Raw genomic sequence first — 12,465 nt, 5'->3', positions numbered from 1 at the left:
CAGTCCATGGGGCCACAGAGACTCGGACAAGACTGAGCAACTAAACAGCAGCAGCACCATTGTAGTTCTCCAAGAACTGAACAAAATACTCTAGATTTGGCCAGTTAAGTACAAACAAGTGAGACTACTGCTTTATATGATGTTTTCCCACAAGCATATTTCAGATTTAGTTTAAAAAAAGAAGAATTGTTTTTCATGGGCATTATTTTCAAGTCAGGCTACATGTCCCACTCTTTGTGACCTCACGGACTATATGTAGCCTGCCAGGCTCCTCTGTCCATGGGATTGTCTAGGCAAGAATCCTGCAGTGGGTTGCCATTCCTTCTCCAGGGGATCTTCCCAACCCAGGGATCAAACCTGGATCTCCTGCACTGCAGGCAGATTCGTTATCGTCTGAGGCACTAGGGATCTACATAATTCATTTCATGAACTTAGCACTGTACATTAATGATAGTTGTATGTAATATTCTCATTACTGATGCATTTTTACTGAGTACTGATTTTGGTAGCCATCATATTCATTCAAATAATTTTTAAGTTTTGTGACCTCCGCTATAGACCTTTCCATAGCTAAATTTTCAAGATTAATGCAAATATTCAGCCCATTGTGATTTATCCCATTACTATTATCCAACACAACTTTCTGAAATTTGTCTTCAAGGATATCATGAGAAGTTTTGTCCAATAGTTTGTTGAAATCAGGCATGTTTATATAATTCCCTAGATTTGTCAGTGTAACAATTTCATCCAAAACAGTAAAGACATTGATATGGTCTGCCTTGTTTTTAGTGAACCCAGCCAGTTTCTTGTATTCAGCTGTTTGTTTTCTAGTTTGCTTGTAAGTGCTATATTTAATAATTGATTCTAGAATTTCATACTGAGAAAAACTCACCAGTCGGTAGTTTCTGATAACTACCTTTTCCTGTTTGTTGTGATTCAGAATGACATTTTCTTAACATTTCCCTTGAAACTTCTCCTGTCCATGTTGATGTCACATGGTTTCTTAGTCATGGGACTCTTGCAAGTCTGAGTCATCCTGTGAAATCATTTGCTCTGTCCGTTAGTGCACTTCTATCCAATAGAAACACGAGGAAACCATAAAAATGAACTGTTAACATAATTTTAAAATTTCTAATAGCCACATTGCTGCTGCTGCTGCTAAGTCGCTTCAGTCGTGTCTGACTCTGTGCGACCCCACATTAAATAGCTAAAAAGAAACAGGCAAATTTTTTTAAAAAATTCTTTATTTACTTTACATTTTGGCCATGCTGAGTATTGTCGTCATGTGTAGGCTTTCTTTAGTTGCAGTGCACAGATTTTTCACTGTGGCGGCTTCTCTTATTTCAGAGCATGGGCTCTAGAGCGCACAGGCTCCAGCAGTTGGGCCCACAGGCTTAGTTGCATGAGGGATCTTCCCGGACCAAGATTCGAACCTGTGTCTCCTGCACTGGCATGCAGATTCTTTGCTAGTGGACCACCAGGGAAGTCTGATAAACAAGTAAAATTAATTTTAACTCTGAATGGTTATCATTTCGATATATAACCTATATAAAATTACTGGGATAGTTTACCTTTTTCATACTAAGTCTTCCAAATCTAGAGTGTGTTTTATACTTATAATAAATCTTAATACATATATGCCAGCCACATTTCAAGGGCTTGAAAGGCTCATGTAGCCAGCAGTATCATATTGAGTCATGCAGGGATAGACTTCTACTTATTGCAAGTGACTGGACATTATTGTTGCTATTATTATTCTTATGGTGTACTCTATTATCTTGTATTTCATTCCTGTTTTCATACTTATTCTTTCCTTTTCAACATGAAGGGCTCAGGCAGAGTCAAGAAAGCAAGAGCTAAAGAGAGGTGGAACAGCCTCACCTTCTCTTTGTCTGTTAATATTAATGAGGGTACCTTTTACAGTGAAACACTGTAAAGAAAACTCATTAAGGGCAACAATATCCCCTAGCCCACAACTCTCCCTAGGACCACAAAATGGGTATGTTACAAAGGCCGGGGAGCTAATTCTCTCCAGATGTTTGCAAAGCAAGCAAGACCAAAAGGTGGAAACTGAAATTACTAAACACTTAATAAGGAGCTGATGGAACCAAGGCCCCAGGGTTGGCTCAGCAATAAGTGAAACACAGAGACCCTATTTGTTCAGAGGAACTTCAAAGTCTCCTATAAAATCCCAGGAAAGGTGAGAGGCAAAGACACTGCAGAGGATTCTGCAGCATTCCTGCAAAGTCAAACTGAAGACTGACTTGAGATGCTTCCCCTGGTGCTTAAGAAGACTTGGGGGCAGATCTGGCGAGCAGATGTTTCACTTTTGTCAATGCCCATTCTTACATATAGTACATTTATGGAGGATATAGGCCTTTCTCTAATGAGGCCAAAGAGGGCAAAGCAATTAAACATTCAGTTAAAAAAAAAAAAAAAAAGCAAATGCCTTATCTGTACTACATACTACTCTAGACCCAAACCATAAATTTGCTAATGAGGTATAGCAGATCCAAATAAAGTTGGCCTTACTTATCTTTGTTTTTTCTTCCTTCCCTCTCTTTAATAGTGGGACAGAGAATAAGAAGGTTTGTCTAAGATCATACTTATGAATGCTGATGCTGAAGCTGAAGCTCCAATGCTTTGACCACCTGATGTGAAGAGCTGACTCACTGGAAAAGATCCTGATGCTGGGAAACATTGAGGGCATGAGGGCCAGGGGGAAGCAGAGGATGAGATGGTTGGATGGCATGATCAACTTGGTGGACATGAGTCTGGGCAAACTCTGGGAGATAGTGAAGGACAGGGAAGCCAGGTATGCTGCAGCCCATGGGGTCACAAAGGGTTGGACATGAATGAGCAACTAAACAACCACAACAAATAATTACAGAGGAGAAAAGAAGATCAAATAATCAAATGCGGTATCATTTGAAAGTCTGATAAGTTATCTCTTTGGTCACCAGTTACCTGGAAGGAGAAAGTTTTTTGGATCCAATCCTATAGCTGTTTTTTTGTTTGTTTGTTTTATTTTGTTTGTTTTTTTCATTGTTAATCACTGTGATCTGTCAGGTATGCACTGTTTGCCTTTCATATCTTTCTCTGAGATTCAAAGAAGGAATGAAATAATACCGGCTGAAAAGCAAGACAAGAAAAATGACCAAATGTGCCCCAGGGACTTCCTTGGTGGTCCAGTGGCTAAGATTCCAAGCTACCCAACGTAGGGGGCCTGGGTTCAATCCCTGGTTGGGGTACTAGACTCCACATACTGCAACTAAAAGATCTTGCATGCTACAATGAATATAGAAGATTCTCCATGCCGACTAAGACCTGGTGCAACCGAATAATTAAAGTAATTTTTAAAAAATTGATCCCACTCAGTTCAGTCGCTCAGTAGTGTCTGACTCTTTGTGACCCCATGGACTGCAGCATACCAGGCTTCCCTGTCCATCACCGACTCATGCCCAACTCATGTCCATTGACATGGTGATGCCATCCAACCATCTCATCCTCTGTCATTCCTATCTCCTCCTGCCTTCAATATTTCTCTGCATCAGTGACCCCACTACCTAGGCAAAATAACTGCCATGGAGGATGGAAGAGAAATAAAACTCATTAAAATTCATTAAAACTCAGAGTTCTTTCAGGTTTTAGTTTTAAGAGAGAAAAACAGGCAGTTCTGGTGTTAGAAAGTTCTGGTGTTGCCTCTGGTGTGAGGCAAAATCCCCTATCTCCTCGGAGAATCCAAACAAAATGGATCCCCCCTCCCCGTTTTTTTCCAGTTTTATTAAGATTTCACATTCACATTCAGCTGTATGAATTCACACACAGCACAGTATAAGTTTAAGGTGAACAGCATGATCATTTGACTTACATACATCATGAAATAATTACCACAGTATATTCAGTGAACCTTTTTTTTTTTTTGCATTCACAATATGTTGGTAAGTCAAATGTATAGTCTCTTTGAACTGAGGCCTAGGTTGGATTCCCAGCTCAGCCAGCCACTTACTAAATGTGTAACATCTTAACTCCTCTTGAGTTTCAGTTTCCTTATCTATAAACAGAGCACCGGGGGATGGGGGAACGGGGATCGGGGAAAACTTCCTTCCTAGGATTATTCTGAGGCTTAGCAAAGGCAGTGAATGCGAAGCACTGGCCTTTCATAGCCCAGTCCTGGCGCAGGCTAAGAGGTAACTAGTGACACCCAAGGTGATAGCCACTGACTACTCACCACCCCACCTTCCATTCACCACTTCTCCTGTAGAAAGATGGCTTGTTGGTATTCACAGCCTTCAGTAGATTGCTTTATTGGCAGGCAGATTCTTTTCCTTCCTTCACACAAAGGGCAGTTCTTCAGGATTGTTCCCTGTGCTACTTTTCTTCATTAAGAAAAAGAACAGTCTCAGCTGGGTCCCATGCTTGGTGAATTCCTTCGTCTGAGCATTCTGAAACGGCTTTCTGAGCTGGATCCTTGGCTAAAGAGCTACGCGTCACTCTGTGGCCATGCTGCCCTCACTTCCCCTTCCTAGGACTTTTGTGCGTATGACCAATCCTCACAATAACGCATTTCATAAAGTCATGATTTGACAAGAAAAAGGTAAATGTAAACATTACACAGACAAACACTGGGAGGAGAAACATCTGGATGTCCACTGCTTGCTTCCTGTTGAGAGAGTTTGGGAACTTGGGGATTTTAACAGTTGGACAGGGCTAATTTTGGAAACAACTTCACATTCGTACAAAAAGGAAAAGCACATATTTATTACGCTTCACTCATCCAGTGAGGGAAGTTGGTGGTCATCTTCCCAGGCCTCTCTGAGAACAAAAGGGATTGAATTGGAAACCCAGGGAGGTTTTCTTCTCCCTTTTCATCCTCTCACTTCCAGGGCACACCTTCTCCTTGCATGACTCCAAGTTCCTTGCTTTCCAACTTTCTTTCTTACATTCACTTTCTTCCAAGGTTCTGGAAGTCCTGACTTGATTCTGGCTTTACCACTGACAGATCTCTTACTCTAAGCCTCAGTTTCCTCTTTTGAAAATAAAATTACTCACAGTAGTAATAGTAATAGCAATCATAGCAATAATAAGTACTAACCCTCCAATTTCATAAGATTGTGTCAATCAATACTTTTCCTCCTCCTCCCAGTTCCCAGAATACTTGATGTTGTTTCTTGCTTCTATATCTTTCAATATGAGGTTTCTCTTTTTCTCTCCCTAGAAAACTATGACTCAGTCTTTCAGACCTAGCCAAATATTACTGATGCAGTGAGAGATTCTTTGTCTCTCTCTCACAGGTATTAAAAATAATACTTCAGGGGACATTTAGTAACAGGGAAAATTTTGAAATACATCTTTTAGTAAGAAAAAGCAAGTTATAAAATATATGATCCAAATTACGTACTGTATTGAGTTAGCTAAAAAGGTCATTTGGGTTTTTCCATAACATCTTACAGAAAAACTAGAACATTCTTTTTGGTCATCCCAATATTATATATATATATTTAAATTTATTTAACAAGATGGTAAATGGGGCTTCTCTTGTTGTGGGCTTTGGGCTACAGCTACAAAACTGAAAGCACCTTCCTATTGTAAAGAGGAGATACTAGGGACATATGCAGATGCTATTAAAAAGTTGACCAGATAGCCTCGCAACACCCCCCCCCATACACACACACACACACACACACATACACACTTGAAAGCGTTAGGTGCTTAGTTGTGTCTAGCTCTTTGCAACCCCATGGATCATAGCCTGCCAGGCTCCTCTGTACATGGAATTTTCCAGGCAAGAATATTAGAGTGGGTTGCCATTTCCTTCTTCAGGGGTTCTTCCCGACCCAGAGATCAAACCTGGGTTTCCTACATTTCGGGCAGATTTCTTTACTGTCTGAACTACAAAAGAAGCCCTCCACTACCTACATAAGAAACGATAAGAAACTCAAATTCAATTTGCTTAAGTATGAATTTCTTACTAATGAGTTGTTGGCTGAATAGAAACTGTTGTGTCATCTCTTCCATTCCCCATGAGTTGCTTACTTCTCAGGTCAAGTGGAGAACCACTCCAGGAAATTGAGGCTGCCTGCAAGAAGGGGAGCCTGGCTTCTCCCTTTCTCAGGATGCTGAGTTACAGACACTCTCAGACCCACCAATGTGCTGCCTCCCAAGCAGAAAAGAGTAAGAAAGCTCCTAGGAGGTTGACACATGATCCCTTCCCTAGAGGTGGTGGGGGGCACGTGTGAACCCAGCGAGCCCTGTCTGGGCACCCTGAAGAGGGGAGTCAGAGGAGCAGCAGGCCACAGCAGGGTAAGGAGAAAAAGCAGCAGAGGACCAATGACGCCAATGATGCCAGTGACCAATGATGCTATTTAGGATGGAGGGGAGACCTCAGTTTTCCACAGGCCAAAAAGACATTTTGAAGGTAACTGGACCTAAAGATCCTTGAAGGTCACCCCAGCAGAAAATGGCGGTAGAGTGACTGCAAAAGCTGAGAGTGGGGGAAGGCAGGGCATCAGCTGTGTTGCGTGTCACACAAATATCAGGGGCTGCACAGTATGTAGTTAACTGGGTGCCTCCTCGTAATCCACACAACCCGTCAAAGACCAGGGTGTGGAAGCCTCCAGAGACAAGCAGGAGGAGCCTGGGAGATGTAAAACAGCAGCCGCAGCACTAAGGGAGGATATTTCTCTCTTCCTCTTCCCTTCTCTTTACCCCAAATCTGGAGATCTAGTAGAAGCAAGGAGAACACACCCAGACATTACACTTCTCACTCCCCACTGAAGATTCCTGCCAGTGACTCAGAACTGTATTGAGGTTTGCAAATCCAGGGATGTTGGGAAGAGCAGAAATTTTAAATTGGGAGTGAGACAGAAACTTTGCCTTAGGCTAAATGAAACGATGTTATAACTGAAAGTGACTTTTTTTTTCCCCCTAGATCCATGTTGCTCTCAAGAGCCCATTCCTATTGAAGGATGAAAAAAACTTCAGACTTGCTAACGAAAGATAGGGCTTCCCAGGTGACCCTAGTGGTAAAGAACCTGTCTGCCAATGCAGGAGACATAAGAGACACAGGTTCTAGGTCGGGAAGATTCCCTGAAGGAGGGCATGGCAACCCATTCCAGTTTTCTTGCCTGGAGAATCCCATGGACAGAGGAGCCTAGCAGGCTACAGTCCATGGGGTTGCAAAGAGTTGGGCAAGACTGAAGCAACTTAGCACACAAGCAATGAAAGCTAATCCAGTCTTTGCTCACATATCCAGAGAGCAGTCCATACAGAATTGCCCTGGGTCCTTGGTATAACTTAAAGGGAAATGTTCACAATGTCCAGAGCTCTTGATGTCCTACAGATGAAGTGGGAGGATGTCCTCAAATTCTAAGCAGCAGGAACCCACTTAGGTGGCACCAACCGTGACTTCCAAACGGAACAGTGCATCTGCTAAAGGAAAAGAGATGACGTCTACATTCTAGATCTGAAGGGGGCCCGGGAGAAGCTTCTGCAGATGGCTTGTGCCATTGTTACCATTTAAAAACCAGCTGATCAGTGTCACACCCTTCAGGAACACAGGCCAGGGGGCTGTGCTGAAGTGTGCTGCAATCACTGCAGCCACCCCTCCTGCCGCCCGCTTCACTCCCAAAGCCTTCCCTAATCAGACCCAGGCAGCCTTCTGGGGCCATGTCTTCTGGTGGTCACTGATCCCAGAGCTGACAACCAGCCTCCCATGAAGGTGTTGTGCGTTAACCCACGGACCACTGCGCCCTGTATACAGACTCTCGTCTGTGCCCTGTGGTCACTGACATCCTTGCAGCAAGAAGGAAGCTCACTCAGTGTGTCTGAGGAGATGGATGCTGACCCAGAAAGTTCTGCGTGCACGTGGCACCACCATCCTGGGTGCACACCTATGGGAGGTCACACCTCACCTCTGCTTCTATAGGTGGGGCTGGAGAGTCAGAAAAGAACAAGCAGTACATGCTGAGAAGGCCACAAGGAAGAACAGCAGGGTGCACAGGGTCCAGCTCCCAAGTTCATGACTACTCCACCTGAGGTCACAGATGGGTCTGAAGGCACAAGCGCCTCTGTGCCTGCCCAGCGGGTCCTGTAGAAGACGGGAGTCCTCAGCCACCACTGTGGACTGGTCTACTGGTCTACAGGTCCCAATGCTCAGGTGACTGAATGGGTAGGAACAACCACTTAGTGGTCCTAAGCTGCTCTTCCCTAGGCTCTTACACAGAAAGCAGAGATAAGATTAGCAGAAAAAGATAAAAGGAATGTAATACAGTCTCTAGGTTTGAAACTCTTCCAGGTAAATATTCTGTTGATTCTGCTAGTCGAAATGTGGGACCACTTTTTCCTTCTCAAGGTATTTCCCCTTTTCCTCCCTATTTCTGCGATGACGTCTGGGTTTAGGCAGCAGTTTACACATCCTCTTCACAATGGGAAGGGACGTCTCTAATCTACACACTGTGTTCTCATTTTACAGATAAGAAAGGGAAGATGGAGTAGCCTGTTGAGGGCGCCTAGCTGGTGGGGTGAACAGCTGCCTCCGTGGTGAGCGGAGGTTGACATATACAAGTGTAAGAGAGCCTGGGTGGATGGATGGGGCCATTGACGTGTCACAGCAGAAAAATAAAGAGCACGCCAGCTGGATGTGGATGGCATGGTGCCAGATCTTGGCACACTTATCAAGATACTCTCAGATTCACATAACGCACACCAGCCTAACACACTGGGGTCATTTCTATCCTTCTGGAAATAGACATGGTCCAGTAAAGGACATAGGACTTCACAGGCTTCAATATAAAATTGGTACTATTTGTTCCGTTAGTGTATTCCTCATTCAACTATTAGTTATCTATTTCATGTGTTTTACATATAAGGTAAAATTCTAGGTACTAAGGAAAAAGAAAAACAACGCAGATGGTCCCTGTTCTTATTGGGCTTTTATTCTGAAAGGGAAGGGAGAGGTCACATATGAGGGGCTTCTCTGCTGCCGCCACGATGCACCATGTCACCTCCAACCTGCTGGCCATCCTTGCCGGCAGTTCCTCTCTCACCACTAAGGAAGGACATCAAAAGATCCTTGATAGCATGGGCATTGATGGCTCAACAAGATCATCAGTGAGCTGAACGGAAAAAAAAAACACTGAGGACATCACTTCCCAGGGTGTCAGCAAGCTGGCCAATGTGCCCACTGGCAGGGCTGTGGCTGTCTTCACTGCCCGGGATCTGCAGCTCCTGCTGCAGGTTCGGCCCCAGGGCAGAGCAGAGAAGAAGGCAGAGTCTGAGCAGTCAGTGGACGACTTATTTGACTAGAGTCCTGTGTGTGTGCTCAGTCGCTTCAGTCGTGTCCAACTCTGCAAACTTATGGACTGTAGCCGTTAGGCTCCTCTGTCCATGGGGATTCTCTAAGCAAGAATACTGGAATGGGTTGCCATGCCCTCCTCCGGGGGATCTTCCCCACCCAGGGATGGAACCCAAGTCTCTTACATCTCCTGCACTGGCAGGCAGATTCTTTATCACTAGTGCCACCTGGGAAGCCCAACTAGAGACCTGAGTGAGTGAAGTGAGTTGGGAAGTCGCTCAGTCATGTCCGACTCTTTGCGACCGCATGGACTGTAGCCTACAAGGCTCCTCTGTCCATGAAATTTTCCAGGCAAGAGTACTGGAGTGGGTTGCCATTTCCTTCTCCAGGGGATCTTCCCAACCCAGGGATCAAACCCGGGTTTCCCTTGTTGCGGGCAGACACTTTAATCTCTGAGCCACCAACTAAAGTCCTGCTCCCCTTCAAATAAAACCCTTTTTCATGTTAAAAAAAAAAAAAAAGGAGGGGGAGGAGTGGAGAGAATGAAAACTAATTGCACAATGAAGGTCCTATTGCATTTTTTGATAAGTGTTCTGATAGAGAAATTTAGCACCCTATGAGACCATAAAATAGGACAGGTCTATTTGGTGAGTCAGAGAATCTTTTCTTTTCTTGAGGGAATGGGCTTTGAGCTAAGCTAGAAAAGATGAATGGAAGCTAGCCAGGGGGAAGGGTAATGCTAGAAGAATGCTCCAGATTACCTGAGCTAGTCCTATTGAGACAGGGCAGGGCTCGAGCATGGACTTAAAAAAAAGAGCTGGGGTGACTGCACAGTGGTAAGGTCAGTTGTATGAGATTATAGATTGAGTAGATATTGGATTCCATCCATGGTCCACCAGGCAGTGCGTGCAGGAAGAATCAGACTGGGCGTTTCCTGGGAAGGTACAGGAAAAGGAAAAACTAGCCAAAATAGAACTGTATCATTTCCACATTTCAATGTGATGTGACAGACAATTCACCTAACAGTACTTAAAACTGAGGTGAGCAAACTTTCTGTTAAGGGCCAGCTAGTAAATAGGCTTAGAGGGGCAGTTGTCTCTGTGGCAATCTTTCAGCTCTGCAGGTATAGCACAAAAGTGGTCACAGACAAATGTGAACACGGGAGCACAGCTGTGTCCCAATAAAGCTTTATTTATTGCCCATGGGCTGCAGTTTGTTGATCCTCAGCATAAAATAACATATTTAAGGTTCACTTAGCAAGAGGTATAAAGCGGTGAGTGGTTTTAGGGTTAGTTCAGCAACAGTTTGGAGAAGGCAAAGCTACCCACTGCAGTATTCTGGCCTGGAGAATTCCATGGACTGTATAATCCATGGGGTCACAAAGAGTTGGACACAACTGAGCGACTTTCACTTCACAGCGACAGTACAAGGCAACCAATTGGAGAATCACGTGCTTCCCTATGGTCTTGTGAGCATATAAAACCAGATCCTCCCAGAGTTTTTGCCTTTACTTTTACAGGCAAGTTCATTAAATTAATAGTCGAGGGGACATAGATCCTTGAAGAAATTCACTGAGAAGTTTCTTAAGGGGGACAACTCAGGATTTTTTGTTCTTTTTTAAAGTTTATTTTTAATTGGAGTATAGGAGATCCAACCAGTCAATCCCAAAGGAAATCAACCCTGAATACTCATTGAAAGGACTGATGCTGAAGCTGAAGCTCCAATACTTTGGCCACCTGATATTAACAGCCGACTTATTGGAAAAGATCCTGATGCTGGAAAAAATTGAAGGTAAAGGGAGAAGAGGGCATCGGAGGATGAAATGGTTGGATAGCATCATCAGCTCAATGCACATCAACTTGGGCCAACTCTGAGAGATAATAAGGGACAGGGAAGCCTGGTGTACTTCAGTCAATGGGGTTGCAAAGAGTAGGACATGACTTAGCGAGTGAACAACAACATAATTGCTTTACAATACTGTGTTGGTTTCTGTTGTACAACAACGTGAATCAGTCACAAGTATACATATATCTCCTCCCTCTCGAGCATCTCTCCCCTGCCCCTCCCCACCCCTCTAGGTCATCACATCACCTAGCAGAGCTCCCTGTGTTAAACAGCAATTTCCCACTAGCTATCTGGTTTACACATGATAATTATATGTTTCAATACTACCCTCTCAATTCATCCCATTCTCTCCCGTCAGGGGTTTTAAGAGCTAAATGAGGAGTGGTTCATAGTGGTTAGGCTAACCAAGGACAGAAACTAGTACTCTGGATAGAGTAGAGTAAATTGGCTAGTCTATCCAGGATTTGTCAGTATAAATGTTCTTTGGTTAGCAAAGGGTCTTCATTTCAGTCCTGTGGGTACCTGATTCCTGGAGTCCTTCAAAGTTCGCTGTCCTTCATCAGGTTTCATCAGATTCTACTGTTTAGAACCAGCTGTGATAAACATACAGGTTAGTTTTGATTTCTCCTAGCAAATGTTGCTTCTAGTGTAAGTTTCATCTTTTACAGTCAGTTCCCAGATAGCTGCTAAAATTCTAAGCATCACTTGTTTAAAGGTCAGCATCTCTTCAAGAGGAAGGGCACAGTCAGAGGAGCTCTTGCTCACAGCACTGCCTCTCATATCAGGGAAGAAATCATTCCCAGAAGCCTCCTATCCACTCCTGCCATCTTACCCTTATGTCTCCTTGGTTAAAACTAGGTCCCACATGCACCTCTAGACCTGTCACTGGCAAAGAGGACAGGTCACCACAACCCTTCCTGGGCTGCCTGTCTGATAGCTGAACCAGGTATCTGGCTGGGCATCTGTTAGCAGGGAGGGAGGGCTTTGATGGTTATTAGGAAGGCCACCAACTGTGTCTCTGGACAACCACAACCGACCTTCCTCCTTGTTAACAGAAAATGCAGAGACAATGGGAGATTGTTGGTCCTGAAGAAGCTATCTGATAGAGAATCTCACACAGTTCTGCAAGAAATCAGAAGGCTCTTTAGAGTGCAGTCCCTGATCATAGTCTGAATGGGCTGAATGAGTGTCAATAGTGTTGGCTGCTAATGAGAATTATCGTATCTTATCTATTTGGAGGTTTGGATTTTGTCTTTCATTAGAATACTTAAAGGGAACATCCCTCCATCCAATTCCTCTTCCCAGGGCTGCACAGAACCAATCTC

At 43.9% G+C, this 12,465-nt stretch overlaps 1 protein-coding gene and 1 pseudogene across 1 annotated transcript; both read left to right on the top strand.

Annotated features, from left to right (window-relative positions):
- The first annotated feature begins 7,315 nt into the window (after positions 1–7,315).
- On the top strand, positions 7,316–8,024 carry LOC114115892 (small ribosomal subunit protein uS2-like; annotated as a pseudogene).
- Positions 8,025–8,991: 967 nt separating this feature from the next.
- On the top strand, positions 8,992–9,306 carry LOC101122828 (large ribosomal subunit protein P2-like). Its single transcript, XM_012106624.1, has 2 exons — positions 8,992–9,111; positions 9,157–9,306. Exons 1-2 carry the CDS (start codon positions 8,992–8,994, stop codon positions 9,304–9,306), a joined length of 270 nt encoding a protein of 89 aa, XP_011962014.1.
- Positions 9,307–12,465: the final 3,159 nt, after the last annotated feature.

The sequence above is a fragment of the Ovis aries genome, chromosome 1 (assembly GCF_016772045.2).
Source record: "Ovis aries strain OAR_USU_Benz2616 breed Rambouillet chromosome 1, ARS-UI_Ramb_v3.0, whole genome shotgun sequence".
Classification (NCBI taxonomy): domain Eukaryota; kingdom Metazoa; phylum Chordata; class Mammalia; order Artiodactyla; family Bovidae; genus Ovis; species Ovis aries.
The sequence above is the reverse complement of the archived record's forward strand: the minus strand, read 5'-3'. Positions and strand labels throughout refer to the sequence as shown.

Bases quoted from the DNA above. Each gene is read 5' to 3' on its own strand.
- LOC101122828 (XM_012106624.1), top strand. From the start codon at position 8,992: ATGCACCATGTCACCTCCAACCTGCTGGCCATCCTTGCCGGCAGTTCC. The intron at 9,112-9,156 runs GTGAGCTGAACG...ATCACTTCCCAG, and splicing joins ATGGCTCAACAAGATCATCA to GGTGTCAGCAAGCTGGCCAA.